Raw genomic sequence first — 24,007 nt, 5'->3', positions numbered from 1 at the left:
CCTTGATTCCAAAACCAGACAAAGGCATTACAAAAACAAAACAAAACAACAACAACAAAACTATAGCTCAATATTGCTAATGAAGATAGATGCCCAAATCCTCAACAATATATTAGCAAACCAAATTCAGCAATACGTTAAAAGATCATAAACTACGATCAAGTGGGATTCATTCCTGCTATGTGAGGTTTGTTCAGTATCCTCAAATCAATTAACATTACGCAGCACATATACGGAATGAAAAATAAAAATCATATGGTCATATCAATAAATGCAGGAAAAACATGAGACTAAATCCAACATCCATTTATGATAAGAACTCTCAGCAAAATTGGACTAGAGGGAACATATCTCAATATAAGAAAGGCCATATATGGCTAACGCACAGCTAATATCATAATAGGGAAAATGTAAAGGCATTCTCCTTAAGATTAGGAACTAAACAAGGATGTCCACTTTCACCACTTTTATTCAACATAGTACTGGAAGTCCTAGCCAGAGCAAGCAGACAAGAAAAAACAAATAAAAGGTATCTGAACAGGAAACGATGAAGTAAAATTATCATTATTTACAGATGACATGATGCTATACAGAGAGAACCCCAAAGATTTCACCAAAAAACTGTTAGAACTGATTAAGGACTTTAGTAAAGTATCAGGATACAAAATTAATATTCAGAAATCGGTTGTATTTTTGCGTGTCATCCTTGCACAGGGGCCATGATAATCTTCTCTGTATCATTCCAATTTTAGTATATATGCTGCCAAAGCGAGCACTTGGTTGCATTTTTATATACCAATAACAAACAATGAGGAAGAGAATTTTAGAAAAAACTTCTCATTTACAATCGCATAAAAAATATACTTAGTAATGAATTTAATCAAGAAAGTAACAGGACTGTACTCAGAAAATTATAAGACATCTAAGAGAGAAATTAAAGAAGATGATAGAAATAAATGGAAACATACATCACGTTCAAGGATAGAAAGATATAACATAGCTAAAATGTCCATACTACCCAAAGCAATCTATAGATTCAATGAAATCCCTATCAAAACATCAAAATTTTGCATTTTTCACCCAACTATAACAAACAATCCTAAAATTTATATGGAACCATGACAGACCACCAATAGCCATGGAAATCCTGAGAAAGAAGAAGAAGGCTGGAGGTAGCATGCTACCCAATATCAAATTATACTACAAAATTATACAGTAATAAAAACAGCATGGTTCTGGCAGAAAAACAGACACATATATCATTTGAACAGAATAGAGAACCCAGAAATAAATCCATGCCTATACGGTCATTTAATCTATGACAAAGGAAGCAAGTATTTACATTGGGCTAAAAACAGTCTATTCAATAAATGGCGCTGGGAAATCTGGACAGATACATACAAAAAAATGAAAATGGATCATCATCTTACACTGTATAACAAGAATAAACTCAAAATGTATTGAAGACTTAATATAAGACCCGAAACCATAAAACTCCTAGAAGAAAATAAGGAAGTAAACTTGCAGACATAACCCATACTAATATTTTTGCTGATATGTCCCCTTGGGCAAGGGAAACAAAAGAAAAAATAATCAAATGAGACTACATCAAACTCAAAGTTTTACACAGCAAAGGAAACCATCAACAAAACAAAAAGATACATATATATCTTTATATGTCTTTGTCTCTCTCTCTCTCTCATAAATGTGACATTACTTTCTATACCTGAAATTAATTAAAAAAACGATAAAGAAATACACTTTACATGTGTACAAGTGAAAAAATATCCATACTATTGAATGGGAGATGATTTTGCCAATGAAATGATATGTCTCATGAGGGGTAATATTCAAAATTTATGAAAATCTCATACAATTCAATACCAAAAAATCAAACAATCCAATTAAAAAATGGGCCAAAGATATGAAGAGATATTTCTCCAAAGAGGACATACAGATGGCCAATAGACACATGAAAAGATGCTCAATGTCACTAATCATCACGGAAATGCAAATAGAAACCACAATGAGATATCACCTTAAACCTGCCAGAATAGCTATCATCAATAAATTAACAAACAACAGTGTTCGAGAGGATGTGGAGTAAAGGGATCCCTCGTGCACTGTGGGTGGGATTGCAATTTTGTTCAGCCATTACGGAAAACAGTATGGAGGGTCTTCAAAAAATTAAAAATAAAACTACCTTATGACCCAGCAATTCTACTTCTGGATATTTATTCAAAGAAACCCGAAACACAAATTCGAAAAAATATATGTCCCCCTATGTTTACTGCAGCATTACTCACAATAGCCAAAATACAGAAACAACTGAAATGCCCATCAAAACACGATTGGATAAAGAAACTGTGGCACATTTACACAATGAAGTATTACTCTTCCATAAAAAAAGAATGAAATCTTACCATTTGTAGCAATGAGGATGGTTCTGGAGGATACTATGCTAAGTGAAATAAGTCAGACTGAGAAAGATAAATACCATTTGATCTTGCTTATATGTGGAATCTAAAGAACAGAATAAACAAACAAACAAAACGGAAACAGACTCATAGATACAGAGAATAAACTGACGATTGCTAGAAGGGAGGATAGGTGAGAAAGGTGAAGGGATTAGGAAGTACAAATGGGTAGTCACAAAATAGTCATGGGGATGTGAATTACAGTGTGGGGAATATAGTCCATATTGCAAAAACTATTTTTGATGTCAGATGGGACCTAGACTTTATCGGTGGGAAAACTTCTTAAATTACATAAATGTCTAACTACTGTGCTGTAGCCCTGAAACTAACAGAACATAGTATTGTTATCATTTATATATATATATATATGTATGTATAGTCACATGATGTAAAGTACAGCATAGGGAATATAGTCAATGGTATTGTCATAGCTATGTATGAAATCAGATGGTGGTAGACTAGTTGGGGTTATCACTTTTTGAGGTATGTGAAAGTCTATAGTGTTTTATACACCTGGAAGAAGTAATAAAAAAGAACCACAGTTATGGGTAAAAGCAGGTTATAAAATATAAAAGATTTTTGCATGTATGTGCAAAAAGGTTTGCATGTAAGATGTAATGATGGCTGCTAATGATGGGTGATTTTTTTTTTATTGCTTATACTTTTTATGTTTTCCAAACTTTCCAAAACCAACATATTATTTTACTTGAAAGAAGAAATCTATATTTTGAATATGATAATGGCTGGGTGGTTATATTTTTAAAGGGAAAGTCTGTTTACAGATTAAAAATGCATGGGATTGTTTCAAAATAACCTCATAGGAGTGTCCCTACATGTGAAAACGGAAGAAGGAAGAAAGGGAGGGAGAGAAGGAGGGACAAGATTGGTCACAAAATGGTAAATGTTGAAGCCGAGTAAAGAGTATGGGGATTCAGTCTACCGTGAGACTTCTGAGAATGTTTGAAATTTTCTATAATAAAATATAAATAACCTAGTTTTCTTCCTAAGTGATGCCAATTAAAAAGTAGTTTCAAAAAAATCCTGCCTACCCCTCCACCTCACACCATGAAAAAAAATTAACTGAAAATGGATAACTGATCTAAATATAAGGACTAAACAGTAACACTCTTAGAATAAAACTTAGTAGGCATATCTTCATTATGATGGATTTTGGCAATGAATTCTTAGATATGACACCAAAAGAAAAAGCAAAACAAAATTTGAACTTCAATAAAATAAAAATAAAAAACTTTGTGAATGTAAGGACATTATCAAGAAAGTATGAAGATATATTATCAAAACAATCCATTGCATTGGAGAAATTACTTATAAGTCATATGTCTGATAAGGATATAGTATCCACACTATCAAAACTGCTTGCATCTCATCAGCAAAGAGACAAACTAATTTAAAAAGGGGCAAAAAACTTGAACACACATTTCTCCCAAGAAGATACATAAAGGGCCAACAAGCACATGGAAACAGACTCAACACTATTGATCACTAGGGGAATGAGAATCAAAGCCACAATGAAGCATCACTTCACAACCACTAGGAGAGTTATAATCCAAAAAAGAAAAATAATGAATGTGGTGAGAAGGTGAAGAAATTGGAACCCGCCTAAGTTCGTAGGGGAATGTAAATAAGCCAGCTGCTGAGAAAACCAGTTTTGTGGTGCCTCAGAGAGTTACATATACAACTACCATCTGACTTTAACTCATCCCTAGATATACACCCAAATTATTGGGACCAGTATTCAAACAAACGTGTACATGCATATTCACAGCAGCGCTGTCCACAACAGCCCAAAGGTGGAGATAGCCCAAATGTCCATCAATGGGTGCACAGAGGAGTTTTAGTATATATATCCATACAATGGAGTATCGTTTAGCCATAATCGGAATGAAGGACTAATACATAATACAAAGTGGGTGAGCCAGAAGCAAAAAATGGCACTGTATGCCTCCAGAATAGGCAAATACACAGAAACAAAACACAGATGGGTGGTTGACAGGATTTGTGAGGAAGGGGAAATGGAAAGCAACTGTTGAATGGATGCAAGTTTCTCCTGAGAGTTATAAAATGGTTTGGATTTAGAGAGAAGTGGTGGCTGCACAACATTGAGAATATACTTAACCACACTGAATTGGTTCTTTAAAGTGATTAATTGTATCTTATGTCCATTTTACCACAATAACAAAAATATGCAAAACACCGAACTTACCTCTTATAACAATGTGAAAGGAAAACACATGGTTTTATCACTTTATCATATTCTATATTCCTTTATAAAAAAATAAGTTGCTTTTAGTAATTTAAAGTAAATTTTAAGGATTCCCTGAAATATGCTCAATATGATGGATAAAGAATATAATGGAAAATTTAGCTGCTGTCACAAAGTAGTTAATCATGATGTCTACATTTTCAATCTGTTTCTTAATGACAGAAGTGGTGACAATCAGGTGTCGACAAGAGAATACGCAATTATGCCACTCTTACCTAATGAACTCCTTACAAACTGGGAATTTCCCCAGATGTAATAAAACACAAAAGTTGTTTCAATAAATTGTTACTCATTCAGTTACCATTAGTAAAGAATTTTAAAAAATTAAGAATGATGTTAATGTCTTTTCTCATAACCAGGCATGAAAGTGGTAATTGAATAGGTTCATTCCTCTTGAATTCATAGTAACATTAAAGAAAAAAATCTTGTAACAAGAATTATACCTGAAATGTGCTTGTTACTTTCTCTTACACAGAGCTGTTGCTTTCAATGAAAAATAGGATTGCAAACACATCAAATTCTCACTTCGTGCTACTCTCATAATCTATGCTCTTACCAACTTCCATAGCATCTAAAGCCAAATACCTCTGTCACTCCATGTCCTGGCCCTTTGATTTGTTTTAAAACTATCTTTTCATAAAACTCCAAAACTTAGGCAATAGTCAAATAAACACTTCTGGATGGGGCACACGAACTTACCTGATGTTTCAGCCTGTAATACCAACTCCCTCACTCAACACATTCTGTCACTCCAGCTACCTGACCCCCTAAAAAAATCAATGTCTTCCTACTACATTCAGGTTAAAACCCAATTCTTCAGCATAGCATTGAAGAATTTTTAGAATTTAAAGCTACCTTTCAACCTCATGACAATCTATTTGCAATTTTCAAACTATGTCATACTTTTTCTCTTGTTTCTGTACCCTTGTACTTGCTGATTACTTGTTGGGTAAAATGCTCGAAAATTCTTGACATGAGTTACTCACCGCAGATGGTTCTTCACTTCCTAAACATCAAACACTTGAAAGAAAAATACCACTACCAAAGAAAATCCTATTATTTCATTCCCTCAATTATGCTCACTTCTTGAGCTCAGAAATTCTGAACAAAGGCCTATTTGCAGAGGCGAGCATAACCCTGACATATAAAAACGCTTGTGAACTGAACAGTAAACCTGTAATCCACTGCAATTATCAGGTAGACAACCCTTGAGTTTCCCATAATCAGATTTTATTTATAATAAACTGTTACTTTATTTTGACTAGTCAAAGACAATGGATGAATCTGCTGATGTCACTATCCCCTGTACAACCAAACTGTAGCACTGACATTTAGGGAGCTAAGAATCTCTGAGGATAATTAATAAAAAGCATTGTCAAAAAGTTGATATTAGCTCCTGTTTCTTTTCTGAGCTAATTTCATACAAATGAAGGCATTTGTGGGTATTGCCCAAGCTGAAAAGAACTTGAAATGCTAGTCTAATATGTGCAACTATTTTTATGCAAAAGAGTATGAGAAATTTTCACTCACCTGAACTATTTGTAATTGGTTCTGAATTACTTCTAGAGCCAGAAAGTTCTGCTGTTTTTGCAATAGGCAAACTAAATGTAAATCCAATCTGTCAAGAGAAAAGTGATCCTTTAAGTGCAAATTAGTTTTAAATAAATCTCCAATACAGAGCTTTTTCATTCCTAGTCAAAAAAAGTATTTAATTTCACTTATTCTATAAAATTCAGTTTTTCATAGTTTACAGTCTCTAAAATTGGATAACGAATGCTGTGTCATAGTTTAACAGCAGCGTTTTTAATTTCTTAGGCATTTTTTCTTTTAAAGAAGTATATAGAATAAAATAATGTGTTCTTAATGCCCAATTCTGGATATTGAAATGTCATTTTCTAATAAAAAGTATGAGAATTTTTGGACAATGGACAGATTTCAGGCAGGCAGAGTGGAAACTACAAAATGATCTGGAACATTTCGTGGTGACAGAGAACAAGGACACAGTGAAATACGAAGGGCAACATGTCAAACTGATAAACATGCCAAATAAGGGTGGGACAAACTGAACACTGAACTAAATATTTTTATCAGAAATATTTATTTCTTAATTATAAATAAATAAAAAGTACTTATGGTTTATAGAAACCCAAAACTTTTCTACGTTATGAGCAATTCAAAAAACACGTTATGATTGAATTGATTAGGTCCTTATCTTAATTGGATTGAGGACCAAGAGAAACAAAACAGCAATTAAAAGACAGTATGGGTGATAAGGAAATCTGAATATAAAGTATAATTATATCATGTAAATTTTATGGGTATCATAACGGTATTGTGGGTATGCAAAGGAATGTCCTTTTACTTAGGGGACACATGGAAAAGTACTAAGGGTATTAAGATGTTTGCATTTAGCTATCAAATGGCACATGACAAAATACATATGCTTATTTGAGTTTGTCTATACACATGTATACACGTATGTACACATAAACATATCTATAGAAAATAGTATATAGGAGTTCACTCATTCAACTTTTTTGTAGATTACATATTTTTATTAACTTTAAAGAAAAATAATGGTATTTCATACCACTAATGATACCTAGGATTTAAAACAATATAGTATATGTTTAAAATCAATAAATATGACATATTGCTTGGTTACTACTTACAGATGATGGAGGTAGTACATACGCCTCAGTAGATTTTATAATTGGAGATGAAAATATGAATGTAGGATGGTCAGTGTTGTTTGAAGAGGTCATTTGTACCTGTTTTTCCAAATTATTAAAGAAATACAAAAAGAGCTTTTTAGAAAAAGAAATTTACTCCTAATTTGGATGACTTTTATTTGTTTCTCTTACCTGATGGCTCTGGCTAGGACTTCCAATGCTATGCTGAATAGCAGTGGTGATAGGGGGCAGCCCTGTCTCATTCCTGAGCATAGAGTTAAATGGCTTCAGTTTTTCACTGATAATGAGTGGAGGGCTTTTCATATATGGCCTTTATTATGTTCAAGTATTTTCCTTCTATACCCATTTTATTAAGTGTTTTAATCATAAATGGAAATTGTATCTTGTCAAAGGCTTTTTCTGCATCTGTTGATATAATTATAAAATTCTTGTCTTTTCTTTTGTTTATGTGGTATAGCACATTGATCGATTGGCGTATGTTGAACCATCCTTGTGCCCCTGGGATGGACCGCACTTGACCGTGATGCATAATCTTTGTAATGCATTGTTGTATTCGATTTGCTAGAATTTTGTTTCTGATTTTTGCATCTGTATTCATTAGAGATATTGGTCTATAATTTTCTTGTTTTGTATTATCCTTACCAGGTTTTGGTATCAGGGTAATGTTGGCCTCATAAAATGAATTAGGAAGTATTGCCTTTTTTTCAATTTTTTGGAAGAGTTTGAGGAGGACAGGTGTTACATCCTTTTTGAATGTTTGGCAGAATTCACCAGTGAAGCCATATGATCCTGGAATTTTGCTTTTGGGAGGTTCTGGATGACTGATTCAATTTACATACTTGATCGGTCTATTTAGTTTTCCAAGAGGGGAGGGGGGTTACTAAGATTCAGCAAGAACAAAGAAGATGTAAGAAATACTACCAGTCATCTTATCTGACTTCTCTAGAACACTATAGCCAACAAATGCATAATATACCTTCTTCAAAATTCATCTAGTAAACCATACACTGGGCTATAAAGCAACTCTCGATGCATTTCAAAACATTAAAATCATGCATAAAATCAGTTTTAATCCAGGAATCACATAAGAGATCAATCATGAAATTTTAAAAAAAACATAAAAGCACTACTATAATATTCTAAGTGATAATAAGAGAATTACCTTGCAGTCTGAGAAGAGGGAAACATTTCTTAGGACACAAAGGACAGTAACAATAAAGGGGAGCAATACATAAATTCAAGCTTCATAAAATATAGAACATCTGGTGATTAAAAAATACTGTTAAGAGAATAAATGGAGAATCAACAGATTAGATGAAACAGGGATCAAATCAGCAATTTAGAAAACAAGGTAGCAGAAAGCAGCCTAGCAGAACAGTAAAAAAAATAAGAAAAATGAAAAAAAAAATTAAAAACGAGGAGAGTTTAAGGGGCATCAGGGATAACATCCAATGTACCAATACTCACACTATAGGAGTACCAGACAAAGAAGAGCGAGAGCAAGGAATTGAAAACCTATTTGAAGAAATAATGACAGTAAACTTCCCAAACCTGGTGAAGAAACTAGACATACAAGTCTGGGAAACACAGAGTCCCAAACAAGATGAACACTAAGAGGCCCACAACAAGACACATCAGAATTAAAATTCCAAAGGCTAAAGACAAAGAGAGAATCCTAAAGGCAGCAAGAGAAAAAAATTAGTCACCTACAAGGGAGCTCCCATAATCTATCAGCTGATTTCTCAACAGAAACTTTGCAGGGCAGAAGGATTGGCAGGAAATAAAGTGATGAAAAGCAAGTACCTACAATCAAGATTACTCTACCTAGCAAAGCTATGATTTAGCACTGAAGGACAGATAAAGAGCTTCCCAGACAAGAAAAAGCTAAAGGAGTTCATCATCACCAAACCAGAATTACAAGAAATGTGAGAGGCACTTCTGTAAGAATAATGAGAAAAAAACATACAAGATAAAAATATGAATAATAAAATGGAAATAACTACATATATATCAACAATTACTTTAAGGGTAAATGGTTTAAATGCTCCAATCAAAAGATAGAACAGCTGAATGGATAAAAAAACAAGACCTTTGCATATACTGCCTGCAAGAGACTCACTTCAGATCGAAAGGCACACACAGCTTGAACATAAAGGGATGGAAAAAGATATTTCATGAAAATGGAAATGGAAAAAAATAAAAGCCAAAAATCTAGAGTAGCAATACTTATACCAGACAAAATAGACTTTAAAGCAAAGGCTATAACAAAAGACAAACAATGATCCAGTAATCACACTTAAGGGTATTTATCTGAAGAAACCAAAAGGCTACTTCAAGGAGTCATGGGCATCCATATGTTCATTGCAGCATTCTTTACAATAGCCAAGATGTGGAGGTGGCCTGGGTGTCTGTTGATGGATGCATGGATAAAGAGTAGGTACATATACACAAAGGAATATTGCTCAGCCATGGAAGGGAATGGGTTCTTGCCATCGACAGTGATATGGATGGAACAGGAGGGTACTGGGCTGGATGGAGTCTGTCAGAGAAGGACAGATGCAATGTGATTTTGCTTATTGGTGGAATCTAAGAACAACATAAACAAACAAATAAAACAGAAACAAACTCATACATACAGAGTATATATGAATGCTTGCCAGATGGGACAGGGGCGGGGGTGGGAGAAAAAGGGGAGGAATGAAGAAGTACAAACTGGTTGTTACACAGTAGTCATGGAAATATAGAGCATGGCATAAGGAATATAGTCAATAATATTGTAATAACTATGTACGGTGTCATTTGGGTATTAGGTTTATCACAGTGATACTTGGGAGGAGCTTGGGGGCAGGGTGAAAAAGGTGATGGGACTAAGAACAGTCATGGGGATGTAAAGTATAGCACAAAGAATATAGTCCAGAATATGGTAATAATTACGCATAGTGGCAGGTGGGCATTAAACTAGTAAGAAGGATCACGCCTTAATTTGTATAAATGACTAACCACTATAGCGTACACATGAAACAAAGATAAAATAATACTGAAGGTCAAAAAGAGGGAAGGAAGTAAAAATAGAAGGAAGGGAGAAAGGGATGGACGGAGGGAAAAAATGGAAAGCCAAACTGGGAGAAAAATATATGTAAAGCATGTAGCACACAAAGTACTTGTGTCCAGAATTTATAAAGAGCTCCTACAACTTAATAATAATAAGACAATCCAATTTTTAAAAGGGCAAACGTTCTAAAGAGAGACCTCACAATGGAAGACACGCACGTGATCAAGAAGCATATAAACAAGAACACATTACTGGTCATGAGGGAAATGCACAGTAAAATTGCAATGACACAGCAGCATACACAAAGCAGAATGGCTACAATTTAAAAGAGGACAACCAACTACTGATAAGGATGTAGAGTGACAGAAAGGTTCACACACTGTTGGGGGGACTTTAAACTATTACTTGCACCTCCACTTATAGGTATTTACCCAAGAGAAATAAACATATGTCCACAAAAGGGCATAGGAAAGTTCACAGCAGCTTTTCATAAGAGCCTGTCAGGAAACACGACACACTGAATAAGTGTACTGATATGAACATTTACAACAAGCAAAACCAATAGATGGTGAGATAAATGAGAATATATCCTGGGGCAGGAGGCAATGAGTATTGACTGGAAAGGAGGATGAGTGAATTTTCTGTAGGATTGGAAATGCTCCACATTTCAGTAGGCTTTGGGTTACACAGTTGTAAACACCTGTCCAAGTATTTCAATGGTATACCTAAGAATTTTACAACTCAAGACATCATCTAAATGGCAGCATGAGATGAGCCTCTGGAAATCTCCCCTAGAATTTACAAGAAATTAAACAGCTATAACTCCACAAAGGACTCCCTGAACAGCAGACAGGCAAGACGAAGAGGCTCACTATAGAATTAACCTAAAGGTGGGCAAATTGTGCAAGCAGGGGAGGAGGGAAGGGGGAAGTGTGGAGAAGGAGCCGCGCGGGTGCAGGATGCAGTGGTTTAAGCCCTCACTGCCCAGCAGAGAATGGAAGCCTGAGACTAGCCATCCCCTCCCTACCCTCCCAGAGCTCGCCCTGCCCACACCTGCCCAGTGCTAGAAGCGGAACAGTAGCAGTGTCAGATCAAAAGAACAGAATATTTGTTTTTCTGACAACTGTGGTCCGCAGATACGGACCTGCAGCCCAACTAGTTCTGGCAAAGGGGAGGGAGCTGTGGAGGCAGGACTGGCTGTGGTGGTGGTCACTGCCATTGATTTGGGCCACCTCTCACAACTCACCCCATCCCCTGTCCCCACCTATCTGGGCGGATCCCTGTAGAGTAAACAGAACTGCTGAAACACACGGGCTCTGAATCTGGTGCATGGGATTTATAGATGATGTAATACAGAATTGTACACCTGAAATCTATGTAATTTTACTAACAATTGTCACCTCAATAAATTTAATAAAAAAAAAAAAAAAAAGAGCTTTGGAACTTCAAAAGCTCTCCGCAACCCCACAGGGATGCGGCGCCCTATGACCCAGGTAAACTGTTAACAGAGGAGAAGCCCGCCTTCAAGGGAATCCCACCATTGTGTGAGAAGCTGGAATAGTGCAGAGAAAAAGTAACACTACAGTGTGAGAGAGAAAAAAGAGCTGCAGTAGGAGAGAAAATAAAACATTCTACCAACACGTATTGGAAAACAAAAGAAAGACCTCTTCCTATCTATCTACCTGTTGCAGAACCCACTCCTTTAGATGTCTAGGAAGAGAAATAATAAACCACTAATTGCCATGAATAAAAAAGGCAACAAGATGGCTCAGAAAGAAAGTGGAAAGTTTCCAGAAAATGAAGTTAAAGATATAGAAATATGTGACTTAAATGACAGAGAATTCAAGATTGCAGTTTTGAAAAAACTCAACGAGATGCAAGAAAATACAGAATGGCAGTTTAATGAACTCAGAAACACAATCAAAGAACAACATGAGCATTTTACCACAGAGGTTGAAATTTTAAAAAAGAACCACATAGAATTTCTGGAGATTAAGCATTCAATACAAGAAATTAAGAATGAAATAGCCAGCTTAGTAAGTAGAGTTGACCAGATGGAGGAAATAATCAGTGACATAGCAGATAGAGACCTGGAAATGACACGGATGGAAGAAGAAAGAGCCTTGAGACTTAAAAGAAATGAAAGAACTCTACAAGAACTTTCTGACTCCATCAGAAAGAGCAATATAAGAATAATGGGCATACCAGAAGGGTAAGAAAGAGAGAAGGGAACAGAGAGTATATGCAAACAAATAGTCGATGAGAACTTTCCAAACTTGTGGAAAGAACTGTATCCTTGAATCCAAGAAACAAATAGAACACCTAATTACCTCAACCCCAATAAGCCTTCTCCAAGGCACATAGCTTTGAAGCTGTCAAAAATCAACGACAAAGAAAGAATCCTCAAGGCAGCCAGGGAAAGGAAGACGGTAACCTACAAAGGAAAGCCCAGTAGATTATCATCAGATTTCTCAGCAGAAACTCTACAAGCCAGGAGGGAGTGGAACCAAATAGTCAAACTATTGAAAGGGAGAAATTATGAGCCACGATAATATACCCAGCAAAGATGTCCTTTAGATATGAAGGAGGAATAAAGACCTTTCCAGACATACAGAAGCTGAGGGAATTTTCTAATACATGACCTGCACTACAAGAAATACTAAAGGAGGCCATTCAACCACCATCAACAGGGACAATTTGTGGCAACCAAAAAAGGCAGAGAGTAAAGGTCTGAACCAGAATATGGGAATGGAGAAAGTAAGCATGCTGAAGAAAATGGAATACTCTAAATATCAAACTTTCTTTTACATAAATTTAAGAGTAACCACTCAAAAAAAATCCAGAACTGAAATGTATACTCTAATAAAAGAAGAAACAGAAGGAAACATCATAGAATACCACAAAACAGAAATAATAGACAACAACAAAAAGGCAAAGTAACAATGCAGACACAATCTTACCAGAAAACTAAAGATAGAATGGTAGGAAATCCTCAAATATCAATAATCACCCTAAATGTAAACGGACTGAATTGACCAATAAAAAGGCACAGAGTAGCAGATTGGATCTAAAAACTAAACCCAACCATATGCTGTCTCCAAGAGACACATCTCAGCTCCAAGGACAAGAATAGATTCAAAGTGAAAGGGTGGAAATTGACACTCCAAGCAAATGGTATCCAGAGAAAATCAGGTGTAGCCATAATGATATCAGATGAAACAAACTTCAGGGTGAAAAAGATAAGAGATAAAGATGGACATTTCATAATGGTAAAGGGGACTATACAATAAGAAGACATACAGTCATCAATATTTATGCCCCCAATCAGGGAGCACCAAAATATACCAAGCAACTACTAACAGAACTAAAGGGAGAAATTGACTAAAATACAATTATACTAGGGGACCTAAATACATCATTGACTGCTATGGATAGATCATCCAAATAGAAAATAAATAACGAAATAGCAGCCCTAAATGACACATTAGGACATAATTGACATTTATAGAGCACTTCATGCTAAAACATTAGACTATACATTTTTTTCTAGTGTACATGGAACATTCTGAAGGTTAGAATATATATCGGGACAAAAAACTAACCTCAGCAAATTTAAGATGGAAATCATACCAAGTATATTCTCTGATCACAAGGCTTTGAAATTGGATATCAACTGCAAAAAGAAAGCAGTAAAAAATACAAATACATGGTGATTAAACAACATACTTTTAAAGAACGACCGGGTCAAAGAAGAAATTAGGAGAGATCAAAAGATACATAGAAACAAATGACAATGAAAATACATCCTACCAAAATTTTTGGGATGCAGCGAAAGCAGTTATAAGAGGGAAATTTATATCATTACAGGTCTGTCTCAAATAAATAAATAAATAACCAAATAAATAACCCCACATTACACCTTAAAGAACTAGAAAAAGAAGAACAAATGAAACCTAAGGTCAACAGATGAAAGGAAATAATAAAAATCAGAGCAGAACTAAATGAAATAGAGAACAAAAAGACAATAGAAAAAATTGATGTGACAAAGAGCTGGTACTTTGAAAAGATTAACAAAATTGACAAACCCTTGACTAGGCTCACAAAGATAAAAAAAGAGAAGACACTAATAAACAAAATCAGAAATGATAAAGGGGAAGTTATCACGGATGCCACAGAAATACAAAGGATCATCCAAGAATACTATGAAGGACAATATGCCACTAAATTCAATAACCTAGAAGAAATGGACAAGTTCTTAGAAACATATAGCCTTCCTAGGCTGAACCATGAAGAACTGGGAAATCTAAACAGACCGATCATCAGTAAGGAAATCGAATCAGTCATCCAAAACCTTCCCCAAAGCAAAAGTCTGGGATCAGATGGCTTAACTAGTGAATTCTACCAAACCTTCAAAGAGGATCTAATGCCAATCCTGCTCAAGCTTTTCCAAAACATTGAAGAAGAGACAGTACTCCCTAACTCATTTTATGAGGCCAACATTATCCTGATACTAAAACGTGGCAAGGACAACACAAAAAAAGAGAATTAGAGACCAATATCTCTGATGAATACAGATGCAAAATTCCTAAACAAAATTCTAGCAAAGCAAATGCAACAATGCATTAAAAAGATTGTTCATCACGACCAAGTGGCGTTCGTCCCAGGGGCACATGGGTGGTTCAACATACGCAAATCCATCAATGTAATCCATCACATAAACAAAATAAAGGACAAAAATCATATGATTATATCAATTGATGCAGAAAAAGCACTTGACAAGATACAACATCCATTTATGATTAAAACACTTAATAAAATAGATATAGAAGGAAAATACTTGAACATAATAAAGGCCATATATGACAAACCCTCAGCTAATCTCATAATTAATGGTGAAAAACTGAAGCCCTTGGCTCTATGTTCAGGAATGAGACAGGGCCGTCCGCTATCACCTCTGCTTTTCAACATAGTGTTGGAAGTCCTCGCCAGAGCAATCAGGCAAGAGAAAGAAATAAAAGGCATCGAAATTGGGAATGAAGAAGTTAAATTGTCACACTTTGCAGATGACAGGATGCTGTATATAGAAAACCCTAAAGACTCCATCAAAAAGCTATTAGAAACAATCAACGAATACAGTAAAGTTGCTGGCTACAAAATCAACGTACAAAACTCCATTGCTTTCCTATATACTAACAATGAAATCACAGAAAAAGAAATAAAAAAACAATTATTTTTGCAATTGCAGCAAAAAGAATAAAATACCTAGGAATAAACTTAACTGAGGATGTGAAAGACCTATATGCTGAAAACTACAAGACATTTTTAAAAGAAATTGAAGAAGATACAAAGAAATGGAAAAACATTCCGTGCTCATGGAATGGAAGAATCAACATAGTTAAAATGGCCATATTACCCAAAGCAATATACAGATTCATTGCAATCCCCATCAAAATCCCAATGGCATTTTTTAAAGAAATAGAACAAAACATCATCAGATTTGTTTGGAACCACAAAAGACCCCTAATAGCCAAAGCAATCTTAAGAAAAAAGAACAATGCTGGAGGTGTCACACTTCCTGACTTTAGCTTGTACTACAGGGCAACAATAATCAAAACAGCATGGTATTTGCAGAAAAACAGACACGTAGGCCAATAGAATAGAATTGAGAACCCAGAAATAAAACCACATAAATATGGACAGATAATTTTTGACAAGGAAGCAAAAAACATGCAATGGAGAAAAGACAGCCTCTTCAAATAAATGGTGCTGGGAGAAATGGAAAGCCACGTGCAAAAGAATGAAACTGGACTGCTATCTATCACCATGTACTAAAATTAATTTAAAATGGATTGAAGACTTAAGCATAAGACCTGAAACAATAAACCGCATAGAAGAAAACATAGGTACTAAACTTATGGTCCTTGGGTTCAAAGAACATTTTATGAATTTGACTCCAAAGGCAAGGGAAGTAAAAGCTAAAATAAACGAATGGGACTATATCAAACTTAAAAGCTTCTGCAGAGCAAAAAAACCATCAACAAAATAACAAAATAAAGAGGCAACCAAGTGAATGGGAGAAGATTTTTACAAACTGCCTCCGATAAGGGGCTAATATCCAAAATATACAAGGAAGTCGTGCAACTCAACCAAAAAAAAAACAAACAACCCAACTGAAAAATGGGCAGAGGACTTGAAGAGACATTTCTCCAAAGAGGACATACAAATGGCAAATAGACATATGAAAAAATGCTCAACATCACTAATCATCAGAGAAATTCAAATAAAAACCATGATAAGATATCACCTCACCCCAGTTAGAATGGCTATCATCAACAAGACAAATAGTAACAAGTGTTGGAGAGGCTGTGGAGAAAAAGGAAGCCTCATACACTGTTGGTGGGAATGCAGACTGGTGCAGCCACTATGGAAGGCAGTGTGGAGTTTCCTCAAAAAATTAAAAATAGAATTACCATATGACGCAGCAATCCCTCTTCTGGGTATCTACCCAAAAAATCTGAAAACATTTATCCATAAAGACATGTGCTCCAATGTTCATTGCAGCTTTGTTTACGGTGGCCAAGACATGGAAACAACCAAAATGTCCTTCGATAGATGAATGGATATAGAAGTTGTGGTATATATACACAATGGAATACTATTCGGTGGTAAGAAAAGATGAAATAGGACCATTTGTAACAACATGGATGTATCTTGAGAATATAATGCTAAGCAAATAAGTCAGACAGAAAAAGCAGAGAACCATATGATTTTACTGATATGTGGTATATAAACCAAAAACAACAAAAGAACAAGACAAACAAATGAGAAACAAAAACTCATGGACACAGACAATAGTTTAGTGGTTACCAAAGGATAAAGGGGGAGGGGGGTGGTAGATGAGTGTAAAGGGGATCAAATATATGGTGATGGAAGGAGAACTGGGTGGTGAACACACAATGGGATTTATAGATGATGTAATACAGAATGGTACACCTGAAATCTATGATACTTTACTAACAATTGTCACCCCAACAAACTTTAATTTAAAAAAAAAAAGAATTTTACAACTCAGTACATGTAAATTCTTGTTAAATTAAAAACAATGCATATTTAACTCCTGTTCAAGGAATGCATGCTGAAGTATTTGGGGATGAAGAATACTGATATCTTAAACTTAGTTTGCAATGTACCGCAAAAATAATAGGATGGATATTTATTTGATAAAGCAAATACAACAAAATATTAGAATCTTCATGCTGGGAATATGTATGTCCATTGCACAATTCTTTCAGCTTATAATCAAATCTGGGGGAGAGAAGAAAAACAAAAAACAAGTTTGGGAATTCCTGTAGGGATGTTTCTTCCTATCACCAACCCCTAGCCTTATTTTCTTCCCTTTATACTCTTATAACACAGGGACACATCAGCTGAATAACCTAGTTCTCACACCAAGTACTTAAGCTCGGACATACTGCCTTCTGAATGGTACACAAGAGTAAGAGTATAATTGCATACAGATAGAATGTCACCATGCACAACTGTGCTTTAAATAAAATGGTAGTATACAAACTTAATTCACTACCAACCATAAAAAGACTTTTACTTATGTCTTCTTATGGCCTATTAAACATACAAGCAAATTGAGAAAGACATTCCTTTTCAAATGATTCCCTGAAACTGAGGAGTTCCTCCATGACAAGGAAGCAGGATTCCCTGGAGAAATAAGTGATTGATAATAGGGTGAAGGTCTGGAATTTACACGATGAGCCTGGATTACTTTGTAATATCAAAAAGCAAATAAATGGTAAAAAAAAAAAAGGACACAAGAGCCAGTCCAAAGGCCAAATACGGGACAATATGAGCATCAAAATAAATAATGCTAATGAAAAATTATAATCAATTGAACATAAAATTTCCAGTTGACTTTGAAAATAAATACATAGAGGAATAAAAATTCTTCCTACAATAGAAATCCAACTTAGAGATGTAGAAGAAACAGAGTTAGAAAGCCACCATTTGGCTGTGCAAAATAACCGATTCCAGCAAAAATCATCAATATGGTTCACAGCAATGGGCATAAAGGCTATTAATTAGAAGTTAAATCCCTCAAACATACTTACTATAAAAGGTAAAATAGTAACATTACCATGGAGAAATCCCACTGACATAAGCTTAGGAATGAACTGTCAGCATGTGCCTTCTACAGGATACAGTGAGAAGAGCTCAGCATCTATTCTGGGGTATTACTACCAACAGTACACAACTGGAATCTAATCCGGAAGAACATCAGACATCCCCAAATTGCAGGACATGCTACACCTTAACTTGTACTCTTCAGAAGCATCTATGTTGTGAAATACCCCAAAAGACAAAACAAAAAAAATCCACAAAAAGTGTAAAGAACTGTTTTAGACTAAAACATGATCTTGGATTCCCTTTCTTTTAGGAAAACTTGCATGATCTAAATAAAATCTGAAGATGAAGTAATATAGTATTGCAGCCATGTTAAGTTTCTGGTTTTGATCATTGTCCTGCAGTTATGTAAAATATTTCCTTGTTTGTAGAAAACACACAGGAAAAGATAAAGCAAATGTAGAAAAATATGGAGTTCTAAACATTTGTCTTACAAATCTGTAAGCCCAAAATTATCTTGAAAATCCTTTTTAAATTTTGATAAAGGAAATATGACAAACTATAATTATGACAGGTGAATTGAGATAAAAGAGTGATGGTAAACATCATAGTAATCTTTCAACTTTAGTTTAAAAATTTTCAAGAAATTTTATTGTTATGAAGTTCAAATCAGATTAATTGTATACAAGTAAAGGCACAAATAATAAGATATTATGTAAGTTAAAAAAATACACTTCAGTTAAACGACACAAGAAATCAGACAAATCCAGAACACAGGTTAAAAATAAACAGTTCAATTTGCAATGGAGACTGGCTTTGGGGCGATGAGTCTCTGAACAGGAGGATAAGCTACCACTTCATAGGTAAAAAGAAATCAAACACCAGCTTTTATTTTCACATATATAAGTAGAGCTCAGCTAAAAATTATTTGACAATAGCAAATGTGACCTAAAGACTCTGAGTACTTCCTATAGAAACACTCAGGGGATGCAAAAAAATACTAAGAGGACAACTGACAGTAACAGAATCAAGAGGTATGTGTGTGTGAGGGTGTGTGTGTGTGTGTGTATTTCCAAAATGGTTTTCATAGACTATTTTATTACCGACTTAATGACTTTGACACACTTGTGCACACACACAAAATGAGAACTATACTCAAAACCATCCAGATATCTAAACTTTCACAGGATGAATTTCAAATACAGAAACCAAATATATAAAGTAAAATCGATTTTGCAATATTTTCTGCAAATTACTATCCAAATTTTCTGCAGCTACAAATAAGATACCATTACACTAGCTAGGAAAATATTTTAATGGCTTAAAATGTGAGCAAATCTCTCTCCAATTTAATGTTCCTCAACTGTGTTTAAAAACCAAACCAAAAGTCTTACAATTGAAATCTCATTAGTAGTGTTGAGAATTCCAAAGCTTAGCATGAACTGGCTTTATTATCTAGGTTCACAAGTTTTTTCTCAATGGTCTCTTGCTACACGGAATCACAGTAAAATCCTGTAGGTTTAAGATGAGTTTGAAGCCAAGAACTTCTCCTCTGTCCACAGACTGTAATACGAGGAATACATGTCATTCACTCAGCACCAGCTGTGAACAGCACTGGTTTCAGGGCAAACACTCTGAGGGTAACTGGCCTTTGCCTAAGTCCTCACCACAAGTGAGATCCCACAACTCGGTGACACAGTCTGTTTTGCAGACTCTTCTGATTACAGCTGTGAACCATGAAGTACAATATGGTGTTTTGTCCCTAATACTTCCTAACACCCATTAATAAAGTTTTATTGGTACTACATGCAGCCATTAATAAAACTTTTATTTACAAGAACATTTATTATCACATAGTTTAAAAAATTTTCTCCTTTTTAAGCAATCTGATATAAAATAGGAGTTGGAGAAAAGCAGCTAATGGGCTATATTAATCTCATCACAGCGGCTAATAATAAATTGATTCCCTCTTGCCTGATTCCAAATGTCTAGGCCATTCCAAAAATTGAGAAGCAACACTATCCCAAGAAAAAACTAAATATTAACTTTCTTCTCTGCATTTGAATTTCAGTAAAAATAATTGTAATTCATCAATATATCAAATGCAGTCCCCACATTAATTCAAAGAATTATGATAATTTTAATCAATTACTCTTGGGGATTATGGTGGTGTAATAAATGCTTCCACACGTAAGGATCTGGGAATCTGCTTCCCCCGAACAACACTTAACTAGCCACAAATATAACTAAGAAAAAATATACCTTTTTTACCCTGGCTATGAAGTAGTTTATTTTTCCCACACTAACCTCCAAAGCTAATTTTAATGAAATAGCATACACTAAAAAGGGATGGCAGTATATAATGTATATTATATTTTTTACTAGCCCTGTTGTCTTGGAACAGTATTTTGGGCTGACTCATGGAAGATATGACAATTTGAAATCTATTACACACAGAAGACTGACAAGTTTGTTAATGAGGGACGTTTACAAAGATAATTACGTTCAGTGAGCACTTCAGTTCACTGACTCTGTTCACTCCTCTCTTTATTTACCCACAGGTAACTGTCACTCGTAAAGACTGCCGAGATGCCGAAGACGGGACTGCCAAATATCGCAAAATACCGCATGAGCATCTACTACATATACAGCATTATGCTCAGTAAGGCGCTCACAAGAGGAACAACATCAAAGAAAAAATCGTAGTTTTCATACATGTTCCCTAATGACTATCAACTAAATTAAGTTTGTGTATTTACTGACTTAAAAATGAATAACACAAAAGTCCTCACACTTTACAGAAATAAATGCTAGTCTTCCGTTTTGCCTTTTGGCCCCCAAGTCTGTGGTGGTAACTATCTCATTCCTATCAAGAGCCTGAAGAAACAAAAAAGAATAGATGACAAATTTTGAAAAATATGATTTTCATGAACAATATAAAAAAATATTTCTCGTTTAAAAAGTTTAAAAATCAACTTACAGACTTCAAGGGAGAAGAAACAACATGTGGAATACTTATTGCATCTTGTTAGTATTGAAATAACAAAATTAAGATTTTTTTCAGTAACTCAAGTTTTGGTACACTGTTGCATTTAATTGTGATTTCAAATATTTACCACGAGAGGGCTGGACAACATCTCTAAACACTGTGATACTCGCCGAGCTCGTAAACTAGTCACACCACAGGATGGCGTATTCAGTTGCTTAGCTTTCATCTGTCTTCTGACTGGTGCCTAGAAAGTAAACCTTGTGTTATTTGTTGGAACTGCAAACTCTACAGCACATATTTCAGACAATGAAAATATTTACAACACAGAATGGAAGTCAAAAGGGAAATAGGAATATTGTGTTAACTTATCTCTGGGTGGTGTCATTAATCATATATTCAACCTTTTTTCTTTATGCTTTTATTGAAAATGCAAATCTCTGCCTGAGAAATTACTTGTACAATCAGAAACAATGGTAAGAAGCTTGCACCACTCTAAAGATCTGCCAGCTATGTGAAATGGGAAAAATGAGATAACTGGTAGAACATTGTAGCATTACCTTCAGCTGTTTATCCTTGATATTTTAATCAAAGAACACTGGATTAAGGAGAACTCGATTAAAATATGAGTTATTCAGGGTATTAAATAGTATTTAAGTATATTCCAACATAACTAAATAAAGAGACTATAGACTCTACTGCAATGGAAATAAAAAATTTTAAACACAGTTTCTTAAATTTTAATGAAAGAATAATTTAAATACGTAGGCTCTTTCTTAATAAATGGCTTTTTAACTTCTTAAAATTAAAGTTAAGGACACAACCTTGTAAAGAATAGACAAGTACCCTTTAATACACAAACAATGTTTAGAAATTGCAATAGACACACTTCCTTTTCTCAAGAATGCATTACAACAGTGCAATAACCAAGTGACTACCACCGAGTCAAAGCAGTTGGGAACGCTCACTATCGAAAAGATACAGTACGATAATCAAATTACAACCCAGTTTCTATAACTAGCTGATGGCATCTGAAAAACTGAACCATAATAACTACTTTAAATAATGTTTCTCTATCTGTACCAAACATTCATTATATTTTCAGGGTAGTGCAATATTCTACATTAGTTTTATCAAGAATTTGGTGCCCATTAAGGATTGCTGTTCAGGACAGAGGCTTTGGCAAACATGAGGCAACATCAAAATCCTCTAGGAAAATATGACAGTCTGTGCTGTCACTGGATTCTACTGGGCACTGACCTCTCAGGGCCTTACTTCATAAAATGGAAATGCATTAGAGAATCTTTAATATGCCTTCCAATTCTAATGCTCTATGAAAGAAAGAAAGAGCAAGTAGTTTCATCCCAAATGTCAACGATAAACATCTGCAAGCTTGTGTTGAGAATGATTCATTCATATGGTATCTCAGGACTCAGCATTAAAAAGTATAGGATTGCATACACAAAATAGAGGAGGAAGCAGCAGGAATAAACTGACCTGGGACAAGCTTACGAATCATGGGCTTGTAACATGCTATCTGCTACTAATGTGGTGAACTATGTTAACTGTAAAAAATTTAAAATAATAATATTATAATCCACTTTAAATTTTAGAAAAAGCTCCCTGTGTGACTCCAAGATCCAGCTAACACATTCTAAAATAAAATACTGCCCTTTATGAACACATTCAGAAATAAGACTCATAATTTCTGTTAACTATTTATGAAAGCATCCTCTGTTCAGGAGAACAAGAAACTACTCTAAATTGAAGACAAATTTTCAAATATCCTTCTTTATACAATTTCTATGTCTGTCATAGATTGTCATCTTTATACAATTTCCCTCTCCAAAAGCCTACATATTTAAAAGTCCTTCATTTTTAAAATGTGAAAATCTGGACCATAAGCACCATAACAATATACACACAAAATAGAATTTTATGAGCTTCAAGACTTGGGACAAAACATAGAATGCTGCAATTCACCTTAAATTGGTGCTTTTTAAAAAGCTAGCCATCAATTTCCCACTCTTCTCTGCTAATGTATATACGTAAATGTAAATCATTTGTATAATGAGTCTGTATTCTGTGACCCTGCTTCACTCACTTATAAGTTCTGGTAACTTCTTGTAGTTTCTTGGGATTTTCAATATACATGAGCACGTTGTCTGTGACTAGGAATAATTTTATTCCTTCAATCCCAATATGTATGCCCAGTATTTCTTTTTACTGCATTAGCTAGGATCCACAGTATATTTAACAGTAGCAGTGAGAGCAGACATCCTTGTTCTTTTTCTAATCATTGGGTGAAAGTAGTCAGTCTTTCACCATTAGGATGAATCTAGCTGGAGATTTTCTGTAGACACAATTTATCACTTCCAGGAG

At 34.8% G+C, this 24,007-nt stretch overlaps 1 protein-coding gene and 1 non-coding gene across 2 annotated transcripts in view; both read right to left on the bottom strand.

Annotated features, from left to right (window-relative positions):
- Positions 1 to 24,007, bottom strand: part of LOC109453332 (nuclear pore complex protein Nup153) — a 215,911-nt gene that overhangs the window by 11,822 nt on the left and 180,082 nt on the right. Inside the window, exons 14-15 of the mRNA XM_074337062.1 lie at positions 7,434 to 7,532; positions 6,292 to 6,379 (exon numbers count right to left, since the gene is read on the bottom strand). Of these exons, the coding sequence (XP_074193163.1) occupies positions 6,292 to 6,379; positions 7,434 to 7,532 (187 nt within the window). The remainder of the gene's footprint in view (positions 1 to 6,291; positions 6,380 to 7,433; positions 7,533 to 24,007) is intronic.
- Positions 670 to 776, bottom strand: LOC141572502 (U6 spliceosomal RNA). Its single transcript, XR_012497832.1, has one exon. It is a non-coding gene; the product is annotated as a U6 spliceosomal RNA (small nuclear RNA).

This window comes from Rhinolophus sinicus, linkage group LG06, assembly GCF_036562045.2.
Source record: "Rhinolophus sinicus isolate RSC01 linkage group LG06, ASM3656204v1, whole genome shotgun sequence".
Lineage (NCBI taxonomy): Eukaryota > Metazoa > Chordata > Mammalia > Chiroptera > Rhinolophidae > Rhinolophus > Rhinolophus sinicus.
The sequence above is the reverse complement of the archived record's forward strand: the minus strand, read 5'-3'. Positions and strand labels throughout refer to the sequence as shown.